This window comes from Thamnophis sirtalis, unplaced genomic scaffold (genome assembly GCF_051295495.1).
Source record: "Thamnophis sirtalis isolate CommonGarterSnake01/CBP01778 unplaced genomic scaffold, rThaSir2_p1.2 scaffold_5, whole genome shotgun sequence".
Taxonomy (NCBI): domain Eukaryota; kingdom Metazoa; phylum Chordata; class Lepidosauria; order Squamata; family Natricidae; genus Thamnophis; species Thamnophis sirtalis.
The window spans coordinates 40,960,932-40,980,373 of NW_028261385.1; the positions used below are offsets into that span (position 1 = coordinate 40,960,932).

The following is a 19,442-nucleotide window of genomic DNA, read 5'->3' on the forward strand; positions in this document are numbered from 1 at the left end:
TTTATTTATTGTTCACTACAGACAGCTGATTAAATCTCTTGAGATACACAGGTGCAATTTTTAAATTTGTTGTAATATCTTGTCATCTAGTGGCGACAAAGTCCAGCTTATGCCGCTGTGAGCCTCTAAGCTTAATATTTCTCGTAAAACGCTTTCATGTGCCCATCAGCAGGAGAATATCACTGATTTAATTAAAGCAAATTCCCAGGATTAAAATAAAATAAAGCAAAAGCAAATCATCTGAAGCAATCCAAGTCAAATATTTTTTAGGTTAAGTGAGTTTCTTTTACCACTGAGCTGACATCTTTGAATAAAATTGAAGTATGGGCCCCTTTGAGGTACAAGCAGGGACAACAAAACTAAACAACATGATTATGTCCATCCTGATGTAGAGAATTTGATACAAAGGGTGCAATTCTACACTTGGATTGCTCCACATCTTTGGTTAGAATATGTTCATAGAAGCCTGTTACTAGTTGGGAATGAGGTCTTCTCAACTGACACTAATGTTCCACCAGCCATTTGAGGGACTCACCGTGTCAAGAAATGGAGGCCACAGACGTTAAGATGTCACTGCAGATGGCATAAAATGGGAGCAGAGGAATATGCTGGGTTTAGGCAATAGCATTTATTGAGGTTTCAAGTGGCTTTTGGGGACATAAAGGCAAAGTATTTGCCTTCTAGAGGCAGCAGGAAAGAAAGAAAACCAAATCAAATCAAACCACACTGTTGCATCTATGAGGAAGATGGGTAAAAGCTAAGACAAAGTCAAACAATACAAAAAGGGGTTCTTGACATTCTTGAAAACAGCATAGCAATTGTTTTATTCTTCCATTTTAGATGTGTTTGGGAAAAAACCCTCTGAGAAACAGCAGATATCACTGTATTATTAAAAATGTTAAATTCCACTCCTGGAAAAAATAGAAATCATTTGATTACCAAAAAATGAAGAAGAAAAATAACACCCGTTGATAAAGCACTAAAATGATTTTTAAAATCTCCTTTTCTGAGAAAGGCATCAATGCATACAATATATAAATGTGTGCTCTATTAGATTTCCCCAACCTAGTGTTCTTCATATATGAATTAAAAATTTCATCTTTCCCAGCTAAGGTATGGCCAATCCCTATTTCCTTTTCGGGTAGGAATTTTACTGTGACACTATATTAAAAAGGCACTAGATTTGGAAAGGGTGGTGTATATGCTATACTGTCATCAGAAAACATGCTTTATCCCTTCATTAAAAAGCTATTTCCAAAATAAATATCATCTTAAGGGGAGAAGACATTCTTTTGGCTATTGCATGTTGCCTTTAATTTTGTTCTGCTCAGGTTGAAGAAAGTCTCAATCCTTTTATGAGGCACTGCCCCAAAACTGCTTACATACAAAAGAATCACACCATAAGTCCCTCCGTGGTAGTTTTACCAAAAATTATTAAGGTATAGATAAAAAGAACAGTTAAGGATTGACTGCTAAAGCTTCTAGAAAATAACATCACCATTAAACATTGTGCTTCTTTATTAATTAAATCCATTTACAATGTTCAGTTAACCCTAGGATTTGTGCCTCTATATTTTAGTTTAGCTCAATAGTGGAAAAAGGAAGAAATACTAATATCCATTCTTGCACAATTCAATTCAATTGCCTGGCTGAGTGGGAGGAGCTTATTTCCATTGGTTCACATATATAGAACCTCTCAATTCTATAGGTTCAAGAGTAATTTTATGTGTACATGCGTATGGCTGTCACTCTCACCCTCCCACTTTGACAAATGACTTACAACTATGCTGGTAAGCCAAATATTATTTCTTTCTTTTTCTTTTTCTTAAAAAATGCCACATACATATTGCATATTTAATTCCTGTTGAAGATGAATGTTCTCAAGTGGTGCTAAATGTTAAAGTGAAGAAAATCATTTGGAACCCTGACTGAAGTTAGTAAAATCAAACATTGGCACCATTCTCACTTCCTTTAATGCAGGTGTTATCTGTTTAAAGTCATTGGTGGAATTAATGCATTATCAAAGCAGTTTTTCTATTATCTAGAACATACATGCAAATGATATGGCTTCAGCATACTCCCAAGATTTTCTGGGCTAGTCAAGAAATGCTTAGGATAAGAAAAAGCAACTGCTAAGCCAGCCTGGAATCATAAGCTATGACACTACAGCTGTGGTATAGCTAACGTGGTATCATTATTACTGATTTTGTTAAAAGTGAACAAAGCCGTACATCTATATTTGGTTGGTATCCTTAATCAAACAGAGTTTTCACAACTTTCTTATGTAGACATCTATGTCTACATTAACATTTGCCAAAGTCAGTTGGTTTGCTAATGCTTGTTCATGACTCTGGAAAAGTCTCACAGATTAATCAGCAACTGGATTAAGTGGTAAAGAGTGAATAGGAGTCCAGACTTTTCACTCTGCTTTATATTAATACTGTATCAAAATGAGCAGTTCAAGGAACTGCATCATAAACTGTGCTTTGACTCTAATGTGCTAGAAATTACTCATATTTCTTCCATCCTACATTGCTACCCTGCCCTCCTGTCCTAAGAAAGAAAATAAGCTACATCACTTGTAGCATTTACTCAGTCACTTGCTCAGCTCAGCAGAGTGGACCATCAAGACCTAATTTGCATGACAGATCTTAAAGCTCCAAGAAATATAAAACAATTATAAAGAATAAAATAAACTAAGTCATATACAAAGGGATTCTCCTACAGCACTGGGAATCCAGATATACCTTTCACACATTATTTAGTATGGGGGAAAAATATCCTTTCCTTTCAAGAATCAATCCCAGTATGTGTGAAGGAAGGAAGTATTTAAAGCAAATGACATAGCTTTCATGCATTTTTATGCCTGCTAAATTATAAATAATATGTGCTAATGTCAAAGATAAATTAGATACCCTGTGCAGGCATAACTTTATTCTGATATTATTCTTAATTAAAGGTATGGGTAGGAATTATGGATAATGTTCACTTTCTCCAATAAGAGGAAAGTAGAACAGAATGGATGTTGTTCTGGGTGACCAAACCAATTAAATTAGAAAATTATAATAGTCAATTTTTATAGCAAGGCTGATTGCTCAAAGAAAACACAGCAGCCACTACATTTGAATGGAACTGTGGAATTCAGCTCTAGTTACTCAACATGATGCACATGCTTAACACCAACTAAATACAGATGTCAAAATAAGCCCAACACTTTTCAGTGGTCCATACATTCAGCCATAAGTCATCAAGTGTTGCATAGCAAAATACTGAGTAAACCTATATTCAGTCATCTGGAAACAAATCCCTTTGACCTTATTGGATTTATTTTGCAGTATACCTGTACATGATGGTATTATAAATAATGTAATGCACGTATAAATTCATTCTTGGACATAAACAACTCAACATTTATAGCCAGATTGAAGTTAGAACGGTGACCTTTTGGTGCTATTCCTGTCCTCAATTACTCTGTATGAAAGAGTACAAAAAGTAAAGAATCACAGCGTTGGAAGGGCTATCTAGGCCACCAAGGCCACTTTTCCTTGATCACATTTGAATCTGAATCTGCTTGTAGTTCTGAGATAACCTACTGAATGTTGGACATAACATATGCAGTCAGGATACCAAATTTGGGGTAATTGTTATGGATTTTAAAATTATGTTCATTTTACTCCAGATTTCCATTTTGTTTGGGATTGTGCAAGCTTTCTCAGTTACCTCTTACAGCTAAAAGATTGCTAGTTATATAGGATGTATAGAAACAAGACAGTTGAGCCACATTGTGATCTAAGGGGCAGAAAGCCTCAAGATACGTAAAACATAAATAAGGTACGAAGAACATTTCAAATATATGATGAAACTACTCAAGATGCAAAACTGACTGCTGATGTATTAGTATGATATGGGCTGCTTTAGGAAGGGAAAATCCTAATCGTTTGCAGATTAGCCCCCAACAGCTGACTGATTCTGTAAAATGTATTCTGATTAAAAGAAAAACTAAAAGGAAAAAATAGTTACTTAAATGTGCAACTGCACAAATATAATTCCCCCACTATTAAGATAACAAAAACTTCTGCTATTACCATAATTATTATATATATTAGAAAGCTATACACAAGCATGTTAATTTCACAGATTTTTTAAAAGATTCTTAATATTTTATATAATTAGAAATACACATTTCAAAAACAAAATTTCTGCAAAGAGAAAACAATTACCTTGGTTAGCAAAGCATGGAGTTCTTCATGGCTTAGGGTAGTGCTTTCTATACAAAAAAATCCCCCCTTTTGTTTCCTTCAGGGCTGTTTAAAATATTGGCAAAGCTATGAAGGGGGAGAACACATTTTGGCTTATGTAAAACTACAAAAAGCCACAATGCTTTGCAAACTCTGTCTTACTTTTTAATATGAAAATAAGGAAAATGTAATTTACATATTTTTTAATATTTTTATTTAATAAGTGATCCAGACCCAGAATTTAAAAAAAAATTAAATAGGTTAGCCCTCACACTAAAAAAAAGAACCCCAAAACATTTTTTCCCCCACAAGTATGGTCCTCTTTTAAATGATTTTGATCCGTTTAACTGAGTGCCATACTCATACAATATGCCAACACATTTGTGAGCATTTTCAGATACACGAAGTCAGGGGTCTCCAACCTTGGCAACTTTAAGACTTGTGGACGTCAACTCCCAGAGTTCCTCAGCGAGATTTGCTGGCTGAGGAACTCTGGGAGGTGACGTCCACAAGTCTTAAAGTTGCCAAGATTGGAGACCCCTGCACTAAGTGAGGTAAAATTTTCCTTCTTTTCTTTTTTCCTTAATCACCCGATTTCTGGGTCTCCCAAAACATCTGTACAATTTCTATTTGTTGCATAACAGCCACTTTCTCTCTCAGTAAAGATTTGCCCAGGATTGGGCAAATGCCTCCTCTTTTTCCCCCCTGTTTTTGGCTATTTACATGTAAATAACGTTGAACCTGCAACATGACACTATCTATTGTAACATACATTTTGCAAGGGAGCACAACAGTAAAAAGAAGTTAACCTTAAAACCTATTTTGTACAAGTGATCTGTTGTACAACTCAAGTGCGAAGCATCTCTTCAGCATTGCTGTTTATCTTTTTTAATATGGTATCACTGAGGCAATTTAAAAGTACTTTTACAAAACAGAGTACCTGACTTTCCCCCCCTCCCCACACACAGCACATATAATGCATATTGACCCCCCTCCCACTTTCCCCTTAAGGTATAGCACACACACGCACTGCAAGGAAAAAAAAACCTCTAATAGCTAGTAAAGTTATCATGTTGCCCATCCTTCAGAGAGCCGCATGCGCTTCACGGAGGGACTTTCCCTTTCGTCCGGCGAAGGTCTGGTGAGTCCAATGGGAGAGTGGAATTCATTTCGGTGATCTTCCCTGTCGCTTCCATCGTAGGAACTACTACAGCTGCTCAAGCTGTCAACAGGAGATCTTCCCGCCTCGTGGCGCGTGTGCTGTGGATATCTCGATGGCGTGGTGGTACGGTCTCTAGGAGGAGAAACAGGTTCGGACTTGATGTTGAGGCTTTGAGTAGAAGGCAGGGAGAGATTTGTATTCTGAGATAAATGAGTGCTAGTGCAAGCTCTGTAGGAGGAAAGGAAACCCAGTTACAGACGGAGGAGGCAGGGCCCCCTGAAATGCACACTTATACAAAATACCAGCTAAGAGACCGGGGGGGGGGGGACTTATCCCTGCACAAAGCCAAGGAGGACTGTGTGTGAAGGATTGTCTCTGCAGCTGTGGGACATGTCTGAAAGGATGACTCTCCTAAGATGGTCCTTGCAGTTTGTTCTATGGATTGCTCAGAATTGCAGCCAGGATGATTTTTATCTCAAATGGAAATAGTGTGAGCTACACCCTGCTGTTTTTGAAACCATGACTGATTTCTTAATGTGTGCATATACAGAAAAGTCATTTAAAAAGATGGTAGGCTGTATGGCAGACTAGTGTAGATGGCTTATAACTCAACTACAAGAGCAATTGGGGTTGTTCTAGTCAGCATCTTTTGGTTTTTCACATGGCTTTCAAGACATCATAGGTTCATTCTTCTGGACTCTGGTGAGCGTCTGGTGTATGGCAACTCATATTGGAAAGAGGTTTGAGCAAAGGTTCAGGAAATTCCCTACCAAAATCTGTATCAGCCTAAAGGTACATAGAAACTAATATTCATTTTTAGTATAAGCAAAATGTTGATGCAAGATTGGATACAGAAAGTTCTGATTTATTCTAAAGCCTTGTTACATTAGAAAAAGTCACCAAACGAAACCATGATTTTGAGTTAAACACCACCAAATTATCTGTTGCTTATTGCCTCCTGTAATTTCTCCCCTCTCTCCTCTTTTGACAATGGAATTGGAACCAAGAGGGTTTTTTATTTTCATGTTTATTTTCAATATAATTATTTAAATCAGTGTTTCTCAAACTCAGCAATGTTAAGATGCAGACATTTCATCTCCCAAAATTCCTCGGCCACCATGTGGATAAATCCTCAACCAATAAGCGTTCAAAATGTGCTAATAGCTATGTTAATGGCAATGACTTGAAATGTCCTCATCATGACATTCAACTTCATTAGTCAAACATAAACGTCTTACATACTTATGACAATATTTGAAATTTCTATCATAACTACTAAGATGTCTAAAATAGGCTTGTTTTCTAGACCCAGAAGAATGGTGATGGGAAGGGAAAATGTTATGTGCATAATTTCCCAACTTTGTAAATACTTGTTGATGGTGCATGGAAGTTGTATATCACTCAGAGCTGACAGGGCAGATTGAATGTTCCACCGAGGGATGAAAGGCTATGGCATAAAGGAGATATGTCATTTGAGCACTGGAGCTGCACATTTTAAAAAACTGGAAAGCCCACATGCTCAGCCCTAACCCTCTAAAATCTTTGTGGCTAAACACAATGTGAAGGACTGTAGCCAACTGTTCTCTAAACTCTCCAGAAATGCAAAACAATGCTAGATATCTATCCTTGGAATGATGTGGCAATGCTTTTATCATTAATTGTCACAATGTTTAATAATGAATGGCTATTGTTAGTCAACAAAGAAGAAGAGAAATGCTGCAATCCGTAATTGCTTTCATCTGCCCTGCATTCAGCTGATTTTGTCAAAATTGGTGCAGTTGTTTAATGGACAAGCATGTTGGCCCTACAGTTGCGGTTGCGTGAAAAGCAAGCCAAAGGGTAGAATTGTCTTGATTTTACATTCTTGGCAATACCTGAAGTTAACACACTGTCTATTGTTGGGATCAGTTAACTATTGGAAATTAGTTCAACTTGCTGTGTAATGAATATCTTTATTTGCTGTGGAAGCTAGAAGCACTAGCTATAAATAAGGTCTCATACATAGTTTTCTTGATTTCTAAAAAAGTAAAATTGTACACTCTTAAGATCCAGTTTACATACTAAATTGGATAGAGCAGAATTAAAAGAAGTATTTTCTTTTCTTTGGGCCTAACAAACTGCTATTTAATTTCAGATTAAATCTGATTTACAAGATTTACAGAAGGAATTGCCAAGTGAATTCCTTATTTTCTTATTTTTTTCAGTTAGTTCCAATTTTTGACAAATGTAAAATAAATATTCATAGAATATTGTACACACAAAATTAAGGCAGATATTTTATGGTGGCACTAGAAATAGATGATAGTGTGTGTCAAGTCTATGAAGTTTTGCTATTGGTTTAACACAGTGATGGCAACCATTTTCAACACTGAGTGCCCAAACAGGAATGTGCGTGCATGCGCATACACACGCTGGGGCACCGGAAACCCGAGCACCAAATGGCTGGTGCGCATGCATGTGCTGGCCACCTGGTCTTCAGGTTTCTGGCACATGCATGCATGTCGGCCAGCTGATCTTTGTGTTCAGTGGAGCACCAGAAACCCAAACACCAGGTGGCCGGTGCATGCATGCACACTGGCCACCTGGTTTTTGGGTTTCCAGCACTTCAGCGTGCGCAAAGACCAGTGTGCCGGAAACCAGAAGAGCAGCTGGCGATGGCATGCGTGGGTGCCACCTCTGGCATGTGTGCCATAGGTTCACCATCACTGGTTTAGCATTTAATTATGAACCTCGCTTTCTTTGTGAAACAAGTCTGTTTATGCTATGGTATTCAATTGAAAACATTTTTTTCACTTTAAATGCTTACGTGGAGTATTTTCTATTTTGTAATGTATTTTTTAAAAACACTTAAGATTAATGCACAAAGAATATTATTATGAAGATTATAGGAAATATATAATAGACTTTTGACGGTAATACAATTTTTACTTCTTACATACAAAATAATTGGTATAATCCACTTCTCACTGAAGTGAATGGTACCCTGTTTAATTTAAATAGGACTGAGCTACTGCTTTCAATGCATCCTGAAAGAAGGGCATCTCAGTAAATAGGCCCACAAGGGCCTTTTATTACAAATAGTCCTTGATTTATATTGTTCATTTAACAACATATTCAAAGTTAGGACGGCCTTGGAGAAAAGTGAGTTATGATCTCTATGTATAATTATGACTGTGACACAACTCCTTGGTCATGTGATCACAACAGGGGTGCTTGGCAACCTACCCACAATTATTACCAATTGAAATGTCTTGCAATCATATGATCAACATATGCAACTTTTTTGCCATTTTTTTCTGGCAGAAAATGCCTATTGGACAAGTTGGATTTGCTTAACAATCATGGTCACTCATTTCATGACTGGTGTAAAAACTGTTCTAAAATCAGGACCAATTCTACTTGCAATTGCACTATGTCTGGTGGAAATTCCATTTGTGGACATAAATTGAGGAATATCTGTAGTGCACTCATGTCTCCAATCACTGAAAAGAAATTCAGCCTTGACTATGTGCAATTTAGATCATAGGAAAAGTGAACATTATGGTTTGCTAGTTCCCTTGTTCCACTGGATTTGTTTATATTTAATTTTTTGTTTCTGGAACTTACAATAGCATAGTATACATTAGTATAGGCTTTTCCCTCCTGAATTTGCCACTAGAGGGCAGGAATGCATGCCCTTTCACTGGGAAAATAAACACTACACTTGCTCGCTGGCAACCTTTTGAATATGTAATTTATCATCTTATAAGGGGAATAAGTGAAATATCTGTGCCTCTTCTAAAATGCTTGACGCTCAAGCAAATGTGGATTATGTGTGGTTCAAGCTGGTAGGTCAGTTGGTAATACTAAGCAGACAGGTATTGCAAAGTGCAGTAAAGTCTTAAAGTCTGAATGGTTTAAGGCTCTGGTTAAAAGCAGAGAAGAAAAAACAAGAACCCTTGAATTTTAATATCACTGTGCCTACAAGGTTATGATACAATCAGCAAAGATTGGGGAAAATTTATGTTAATAGATTGGGGAAAACAGATGAGCTCTAAATGAATTGCTTATCTGCTTTCAAGGTCTGAACTTTTGGCCTGTAATTTCTAGACTCAGCTCAAGTAGGTGGTAGGTTTATGTGAGCTTTTCCTCAGAAATGATGGAAGTATGCCTTCTGTCAAATAATCTACAGGATTTTAGACATTCCAGTCATTTGATATCTCTTGGGATGCTAGCTATTAAAACAACCACATTCAAAGTACAGGTAGTCCTCAACTTATGACTATAAGAGGGCCCTGAAATTTGTTGTTAAGCAGTGCAGTCACGTGACTGCACTCAATTTTATGACATTTTTTCTGCTGCCATTTAGCGAATAGCAATAGCAATAGCAGTTAGACTTATATACCGCTTCATAGGGCTTTCAGCCCTCTCTAAGCGGTTTACAGAGTCAGCATATTGCCCCCACAGTCTGGGTCCTCATTTCACCCACCTCGGAAGGATGGAAGGCTGAGTCAACCTTGAGCCGGTGAGATTTGAACCGCCGAACTGCAGATAGCAGTCAGCTGAAGTGGCCTGCAGTACGGCACTCTAACCACTGCGCCACCTCGGCTCCTTCACCGTGGTTGTTGAGATATCACATGACCACCAGTTCTCCATTGACTTCGCTCGTCGGAAACTGTCTGGGAAGGTTTCAAATGGCAACCCTGTGGCCACAGGATGATACAATGGTCCTAAATGCACAACAGTTGCCAAGCACTCGAATCTTGATCATGTGACCATGAGAATGCTGGTACGATTGTAAGAGCAAGGACGGGCCATAAATCACCTTTTTTTTTTCAGTAGTGTTGTAATATCTGTTGCTAAATGAATGGTGGTTATGTGAGGATTCCTTGCAGGGGATTTACTATAGTCCTTTTTTCACCTTTTACAACTCTCCATGATAGGATGATATCTTAGATGATCTAAATTGGCTTGTCTTTCACTTGGGACACACCTCCAGATTGAGAGAATGGGACTGTATGGAAGGAATACTGGTTTCCCCTCCCTACCTCTTGCTGTTTTGAGACAGGTCAAGAAAGAAAGAGGAAGAAAGAAGCCACATTCAAGGGAGCAAATGGGTTCTCACCACTGTGCTTTTGGGGTAGCTGAATTTGGGCTAGAAGGTTATTTCATGGCCAGCCCGGGTGAAGCCAGCTGCTTCTAGCCTAATGTAACGTAGCTGAAACACATAGTAGCCAAACTCAGAGACCACCGAGAACTTCATAGTTCCACCCTGAGCTTCATCTGTTCTCTTCTATTGGTAACATGAAAGTCAACTGGGTGACACTGGACCAGTCATTTTCTTTCACCACACAGGATTGTTGTTGTGGAAAAAATAGAAGGAGGGATATGGAACTGTTGCCCACCTTGAGTTATTTGTAAAAATAATAAAGGCGGGATACAAATAAATAAAATAAAACATGGCCTAGTAAAGCTAATGTTGAAACTCTACTACCAAGACAATTTAATCCCATAGACCACCTGTTGCCTGATTTCACTAACCTGCTCTCCTCCCCCATGTTAGCTAATGACAAAAAAATGCTGCACTGCAATCTATCCATATGCATGATGCATCAATCACTGACATATTGCAGGCCTGCCATTTGTTATGTGTTACACCTGCCTCTCATATCACTTTCTACTGACAACCAGCAGAATGTTATCTACAGAGGAAGGGACACAGGGCAGAATTAGATGGAGGCCACTCTCTTGGGTTTTTTGTAGGAAAAAGAGAATTCAGTCATTCTGCCAAGACTATAGCTTTGGTTCCTTTCAAGGGTACTAGAAACTCTGAGCATTTTTCTCCAAACACCGGACGGGCTATTAACTGTTATTTCTCCAACAGAGAGGGAAAAAACTTTATAACCAAAACCAGGATGATGATGATGATAATAATAATGATGATAATGATGATTAGCGGGGAGAACGACAGGGAAGGAAAGAGATATCATGGATCTTTTAAAAATAATATGATGCTTTGAATTCTGACTTACCCCAATTGACTGAGGGCAGATGGTGGCATGTTGTGTAGATGTTGCTGCTGCCAGCCAGTTACTGAACCCAAGTGGAGAGCACTGGCTGTGTTAAAGCCAGATAATGATGACAAATCTGCACTACTTAGCGAATACTCTGAATGCAAGAATAAAAAAAAAACAATTTCAAAATTAAGAAGAGTTTGATAACTATGAACAAATTCTCTCCAATTCCATTAATAAGGCATTGTAACATCTTTTGCAGTTTTGGTATTAAAGACGTTCCCTTCTCTTCCCCACTCACTGCGAGCACAATAGGTGGACACATGCATAAATAGACAAGTGCATAAACTCAGCTTACTATCTTAGGATATAAATACTAAATATGTAATTTTCTGGTTCCTGGTGAACTTTCAGCTTGTGAAGTTGTAATATTTGTAGCACACATTTATCAACACCAAAAAATGAAGCCTACAAAGTCAGTTTACTTGCAAGGAATGGGAAACCTATGACTCTTTGGATATTGTTGGGCAAGAAGTTATGTGGCCCTGCATAGCAATGGATGCTGGGCACTCTAGATTAGCACCTACTGGAAGACCAGGGTTCCTTCCCTTGATACTGAGTATGGGCCAAATATACGAGCTTTAAGGGAAATTAAAGTGCAATCAAAATTAGATTAGCTTTGGATTCTTGGAAATAGCAACCTTAGGCCCTGGGGTGGGTTTATTACTATGTTCCCATGGACTGTGACGTTACATACACATTCAAGCTTGTAAGAAACTCAGTTTTTGCATTGTGTAGCTTCCAGACCAGCCAGGCTCATATTGAGTTTTAGAACCCTAGTCAATGGAGGATGGACATACTTTGGGCTTCAACTTTTGGAGGTACCTTGAACTGGAAAATGCCTCCGCATTCCAGATAAGGATTAGGTGCAGCCATTCTTGGCTCTGCCAGGCCCTGCATATTATACAATAGATAGTTCTGGAGTGATATGCCCTCTTACTATCATTATTGTTTCCTATCATGTCTTTCTAATGTACAAATGGGATTGCCACACGAGTGTACAAATAAGACACTGTGGAGTCTGCAGTTCAGGTAGATGTGGAAGTATTTCTGCTCTTTCAAAAGTGTATGATGTAGGTAGGTTATACCTAAAATGTGCCAGCAGGCACAAATTAATTATTAGAGTAGGAATGTCAAAGCACTTTCTGATAAGGGAAATTTAAGTGGCTCTTCAACTGTCAAGTGTGAATGAGTGATTCTTAAGCCACTTAAAAGCAATTATTATTACGATGCACAACAAAAACGAGACAGGATTCTACATATGCTTCATTTCATATTACCACAAGCATCAAATTCATAACTATTTGGGTTATCTTGTATGTTAATATCTGGCTTTTTCCTCAATTAATCTATAAGGTTCAGAATTATGTGGAAACTTACCGGTACCATATGTTGTTGAAATGGCTGACGGGTATCCTCCCATCCCTTGCCCTGGTAAAGTAGGAGTTGCCACGGAAACCACCGGAGTAGCCAATGACTGAGCAGACTGAGAGTTATTTATCCTTTGATTCTTTTAAATGAGTAAAATAAACATATTAATGGAAGCATGGAAAACATTTGAAACAAATTATATTTAGAGATTGGATTTGTTCCTATGGTACAAAATTGCATACAGATTTTACTACATTAATCATTTATCCTGTCGCTTTTATGAACTCTGCCAATCTCATGATTTATCATTTTTTCAAGAGAACAGTTGTCACCATAGTAACTCATTAAATCAGAATCTCCTAGGTTACCAAACATATAAGATTTTTCTCCTCCCCCCCCCAATATACATTAGGAGCAGTCATATTAGGAGGATAAGAATATTTAACGTGTAATCATTTAGGTTTCAAAAAAATTGCCTGAATATGTAACTAAAAATATATGCTACCCCTTCATCCCAGTTCAGTTCCAAGGATGCTTTTAAAAAGTGTCCAAGTAGGATGAGTTATGCCAGATGGTAGTAGAGGATTAACTGTTGAAAGCAACCTAATGATATGACCATGATAGATGCCTATTCAACTTTTCTATGGTTTCTGTTACAATTTGGGGCAAGTGCAGAAGCCTGCTTACATACACAGACCTCCTTAGGTGAACTGGCTGCTTATGCTTAAAATAGGGAAGCTAGATGATGAATATGCAATACTGCATATTCTATTTTCTCCAGCAGATGGTGCTATGGTCACTTCATTCTTAAAAATGGTGAAACTTATATGAAAGATATTTTATATATTTACCCTGTATTTTTTTTTTTATTGTGGGACTTTAACATGTACAAATCAAGATTGGAAATTTAAAGGCATAGGGCATTTGGCAGAAACATTAAAAAGTTTGGGCATTCAAAGGTGACATTACTGAAATCCAACATTTTTAAAATTGTTGCTTTACAGCAGTTAAATACAAGGTTTTCAAACAACTTTCAAGCCTTAGAAGATAGATGGGATAGACTTCTATTTGTTTTTGAAGAAAAGTTCCATTATATTTCAGCTGCCAAATCAGTAGGGAAAGGCAAATGAATTGTTTCTGCACGTCTTCAATAAACATTATCCCCACTTACCAAAAGCAGATCAACATCCTCAGACTGATAGCATGAGAGAGGAGGATGAATAAATTAGGAAAAGCAAATATTCTAAAGCCTTCTGCTTCCAATGCAAGAAGGCATTGTTTCACAATAATGCACAGTAGAATTGGCTATCAAGCTAGTTACGTACTCTAATATAATCTCATTAAACATTATTTAAATTCCTATGTTTAGGACATAAAGTCTTGGTTAGCTTCTTCCTTTTCCCCTTAGAGATGAAGATTAATCTAAGAGTATCACACCCATGTTTTTGCTTTCCTAATCATGACTCCATCTGCGACTCATCCTCAATGACATCATTGTTGCAAAATATCTTGCCAATCAGATGACCTCTTGGAAAGTATTATTAGTTTATGTTCCTAGAAATAAAACATTTGATGGAGATGTTTTCTAAAGGTCAGCTGCACAAGTAATTCAGCTTATCCTATTCCTTCAAGAAGAGATAGTTGGGTTTTATCCAAATGGAAACTACAAAGGGGATGCTTAATGCATCAGGCTAGTAGTTTTAACACAGAACTATTTAAAATAATTGTCAATTTGATTTAGAAAGAGCAGTATCCTCAGAATTACCTAGCATTTCTTATCAGATTTGTTTTTCAAACAGTCCTACTTTTATGGATTACACGGAAAATTAACCTCCTATATTCTTTCATAGAACATAATGAAAGATACGAGTTTAATGCACAAGGATACTGTAGATATTGCAGAAATAAAGATACACTTCTTCAGGTTATTACTTTTTGTTTCAATTAAAACGTAAAGTATTGTTTTCATATGATGTGAAAGCATAGCTTTAAAATGCTATATACAGTAATAAAAGAAAGTATGAAATCACAGAGAATAGCAACCTTTTAAAAATACAATTGAAAAAAAACCTGGCTATAGTAGTAGCACTCACAAATCAAAATTATATAAAAGTATCATCATTTGAACATAAAATCCAAATTTAGACTAGTGCATTGTTTTGATTTTTGTCAAAATACAATTCTTGTAAAATTCATTTCTGTCTTATCTGCACCAAGCCTTATTGAATTCAAGGAGACAAATCCTAATTAAGTTTACAAGGAATTGAAGCTTTGGTTTGTTCCCTGATTCAGAATATTATAAATGGTTGCCTCACTCCTAGGAAAAAGTTGAAATTTTATATAAAATGGGCAGCTCTTGAGAATAGGAGGAGCAAACAGCGAAATAACAATGTTACAAAATATTAAATACTGTGTTTGAAAACAATATTTTTATGAATTTAATTCATGTATTGCATATGATTTTAAGTTGCCTCTATCTAAGTGGCAGGTATTGCTTATATCATGTCCTCTCCCACACACACTTCTAATAAAAATACGTAAAAATATCCAGCCAAAATGTCCCTGCCTTCAAACTGTCACTATGGTTAAAAGTAAGGTAAAGGTAAAGGTTTCCTTAGCACATATGTGCTAGTCATTCCTGACACTAGGGGGAGGTGGTCATCTCTGTTTCAAAGCCATAGAGCCAGCGCTGTCCAAAGATGTCTCTGTGGTCATGTGGCTGGCATGACTAAATGCTGAAGGCGCACAGAGCGCTGTTACCTTCCCACTAAAGTGGTCCCTATTTTTCTTCATGCATTTTTACATGCTTTTCAAACTGCTAGATTGGCAGAACCTGGGATAAGTAACAGAAGCTCACTCCGTTACACGGCGCTAGGGATTGAAACCATTGAACTGCCGACTTTTCTGGTCGACAAGCTCAGCGTCTTAGCCATTGAGCTACCGCGTACACCTACATAATTTTGAGGTTGATTAAATGGGTAATAAAGACAAATAGCTGAATAATGTATATATAATCAGTTATTTTGTGGAAACTATTCCCTATCTGACAAATGGATTGAAATAAATCAACTCTATTAAAAGTTTTTTCTTTCAAAAACCATGGCACTGTTGTTTTCAAGTAACCTCCTTAACTTTTCAAATAATTAAGTATAATATTAGACCTTTATAGCAATTTCTGGTTGAAGGAAGGATAAATCTGGGCAGGACTCAGACTGTTGCTAGTATTCATTCTGCCATGAATTTATCTGGAGCAACACTTCCAAATCTCATCCCATTGAATCTACAGGAGAATTGCTTTCCATTCCTATAGTGCATTATTAAGAATATTGCCAAACCATCCTGCAAACTGCTTGAAAATAATTTTAATTTAATAATCCCCAGCCACACCTAACAAGTGCTGTCAAACTATATTTGGTTTGCAAATCCCAGAATCCTCAGCTGTTGGCATGTTGGCTGGAAATACCAGTAAGTACAATGTCAACTTATGTCTGGAGAGTGACAATTGGCAAAAGACTTAATACATCAATCTATTCATTGTTGAACTAAATCTAGCTGAAAACCCTTTCAGTTTAAGAACAAGAGCCCTGAATAATATTCTTGAGCAAATAATTTCCTACCATTTAGGTTAATCTAAAGCCCATTGGAATCTTTGTATCTTTGAAAGAAAAGGAAGAAAATAATGCATTACCACAGATGGCATTGTGTTCTTGCTTCCCGGTGGAATCAGCACTCGGAGGTCTGGTTTACGATTGTTCAATCCCAAATTCATGGGTGGTGGTGATTTTGCTTGCATATTCTTGTTCAAGTTGCCAGGTGAGACCAGCAGACCTGGGGAGTTCCTAGGGTTGCCATACCCATTCCCTGTTCATGTTGCAAAGAAATGCAAACAAATACAAGTTTAACAATGGATTCCTAGGTAGGTAGATTGAAATATCCTCAGGGAATATTGTTCTTCTTTTCATTAAGATCAATATGTGTGTACCAATTGTTCTAAAGACCCACACTAGTATTCCCCAAGTTGGCTAAGATTTTTTGGGCAGTTACATATGGAAGGTGCCTAGAAAAGGAATGTGGTGTCTGATGAACCAGTGGGATGGAATCGTTTCCTTAAAATAATAAAAGTAGCAAAATAGAAGATAATTGGTCATGATAGTTGCTACAATAACCTCTCTTTATCATCCTAAGTGACATGTATTGCATGAATTGCAATATTTTAAAATAAACTCGCAAAGGTAATTAACACACCATTACAGAAGTGTATGTTAATTTTTAATTGCTATTTTATCTATGTTATGCTAGTATTTTATCTCTTTGTATTTTTATTTCACCTTTTGCTGGTCATTGTTTGAATAAACAGTATTTCATTTCATTATTTCATTTTGTTTCATTTCACTTCATGTGGTATGTACAGGTAAGCATCCTAGCTGAGTAGTAGCAGAAGACAACAATTGTTTGGACTGAAATTTTGGAATGTAGAACAACGGGTCTGCATATTCATTTTCAAATTTGTATTTTGATAATCATATGACTAAGCCATACAAAAGCTGTGAGCTACCTTTTGATTGTTTGGAGCCACATATATTCACACTCTGAAGTGGGTGGTATGATATGTAAACTGAGTACAACTATATCATGCACATGGGCAGATTAAAAAACATTCTGGTTTTGCTGAGTTGTGAGGACTATTGTGAGAGTTTCAGAACTAAATTACAGATAGTCCTTGATTTACAAACTTTTATTTAGTGACCGTTTGAAATTACAAAGCACTGAAAAAAGTGACTTAAATCATTTTCAAACTTACAACTGTAGCAGCATTCCCATGGTGGTTATGTGAATCAAAATTTGGATTCTTGGAAACTGGCATGTATCTATGATAGTCATAGTGTCCTGGGATCACTTTTTGTGACCTTCTGACAAGCTAAGTCAAAGGGGAAGTCAGATTCTCTTAACAACTATGTTCCTAACTTAACAACTACAGTGATTCCCTTAACTGTGGCAAGAAAGGTCATAAAATGGGATAAACTCACTGAACTGTCTTGCTTAGCAACAGAAATTTTGGGTGCAATTATGATCATAAGTTGAGGACTACCTGTATGCTATTTTTCATTAAAGCATTCATTCCTCCAATTTTCAGTCATTTTGGTAATAGGGAAACAAAAGAAAAAGTCTAAGGTTGCACACCTTTCTAGAATCTCTTGTTGCCTATACCTGCTTCATGGGAAGCATCCAAATAAGAACAAAAGCAATTGCAATTAAAATACAAAGTTATAAGTTGCTTACTATGTTCTATAACAATTAAAATAATACAGTGTTTTAACCAAATCAACTTTCAAATAGATTCCAATCCTTTTCCCCTGCCTCCAGTTTACTCTTCTCCCTCCAATCACTGGTCCATTTTCAGTATTCAACGTAATGGGGTTGTCTTGGTTTCTGCACATCCGTGAACTTTTTTATACTTCCAAAACTTGGATTTTCTTTACCTGTCACTATCTACCCCTAATTCTTAGACGGTGGAACTCTGGCTACATCGATGTAAGGACTTGGAAAAGGAGCTATGATTGTATGTGTTCTTTATAAAGCAAAAGATTTTTAAATTAAAAGATTTTTAATACACACATATTATCATTATGTGTATATACACATCTACACATAATACCCTGATATTAAAAATCAGGATATATATATATATATCCACACACATATAAAAAGATAAAGGTTCCCCTGCACATATATACTAGTTGTTCCTGACTTTAGGGTGCGGTGCTCATCTTTGTTTCAAAGCCAAAGAGCTAGCGCTGGCCGAAGACGTCTCCATGGTCATGTGGCCAGCATGACTAAACACTGAAGGCGCACGGAACCTTTCCACCAAAGGTAGTCCCTATTTTTCTACTTGCATTTTTTACGTGCTTTTGAACTGCTAGGTTGGCAGAAGCTGGGACAAGTAATGGAGCTCACTCAGTTATGCGGTGCTAGGAATTGGAACCACCGAACTGCTGACCTTTCTCATCGACAAGCTCAGCGCTTTAGCCACTGAGCCACCGCGTCCCTAATATATATTAGGGTGAGGCACAGTTTGTCCTTCATATACTATGTCTCAAAAAAGATCTATTGTTCTTGTATCTCTCTATACTCCACAGACAAATTGAATTATGTGTCTATATATGTGAATGAAGGATATGCAGGAAAACCAAGACATCTCAGTCCAAATCACCACTGAGCTATGAAGTTCACTCTCAGAATCTGACCTGTACCACAAGTCTGCTGTTCAGATAAATAAGAAACAGAAGAGTTAAAAAAAGAATGGGATGGTAATATAAACAATAGGACTCCTCGACATTGCTCTTTTAATATTTTAGGTTCCTAACAGAAAGTCTGGTGACCTTGAGGAAAAATCTGAGCCACCTGAGTCGAGAGGTTGATTGGATTCTGTATGCTCTCTTGTACAGTATTGAATATTTAACTGGATATTACCAAATGCTTGTTACACAGAAGAAAGAAACCAACGTCAGATGATATTGCTGGGGAGGTGGTGGGGGGAGGGAAATAGAACAAGAAAGAACAAAGCAAACCATGATAAAAGGGGCTGCTTTATGGACAAATGCAATAGAATTCTGCTTA

General features: G+C 37.2%; 1 protein-coding gene and 1 long non-coding RNA gene across 11 annotated transcripts in view; one reads left to right on the forward strand and one right to left on the reverse strand.

Moving 5' to 3' along the window:
• Window positions 1–19,442, forward strand: part of LOC148045344 (uncharacterized) — a 135,597-nt gene that overhangs the window by 44,806 nt on the left and 71,349 nt on the right. The gene's annotated exons all lie outside the window — the stretch shown is intronic.
• The window catches only part of MEF2C (myocyte enhancer factor 2C), a 179,553-nt gene continuing 160,719 nt past the window's right edge, over window positions 609–19,442 (reverse strand). For 4 of the 10 annotated variants that reach the window (XM_087715700.1, XM_087715701.1, XM_014055341.2 and 1 more), the window contains 5 exons: window positions 16,513–16,685; window positions 13,996–14,019; window positions 12,834–12,963; window positions 11,412–11,547; window positions 609–5,628 (listed from right to left, as the gene is read on the reverse strand). In XM_087715700.1, coding sequence (XP_087571826.1) covers window positions 5,307–5,628; window positions 11,412–11,547; window positions 12,834–12,963; window positions 13,996–14,019; window positions 16,513–16,685 — 785 coding nt within the window. In that variant the 3' untranslated portion in view covers window positions 609–5,306. The remainder of the gene's footprint in view (window positions 5,629–11,411; window positions 11,548–12,833; window positions 12,964–13,995; window positions 14,020–16,512; window positions 16,686–19,442) is intronic. The other 6 variants (XM_087715703.1, XM_087715707.1, XM_087715702.1 and 3 more) reach the window with 3 other exon arrangements.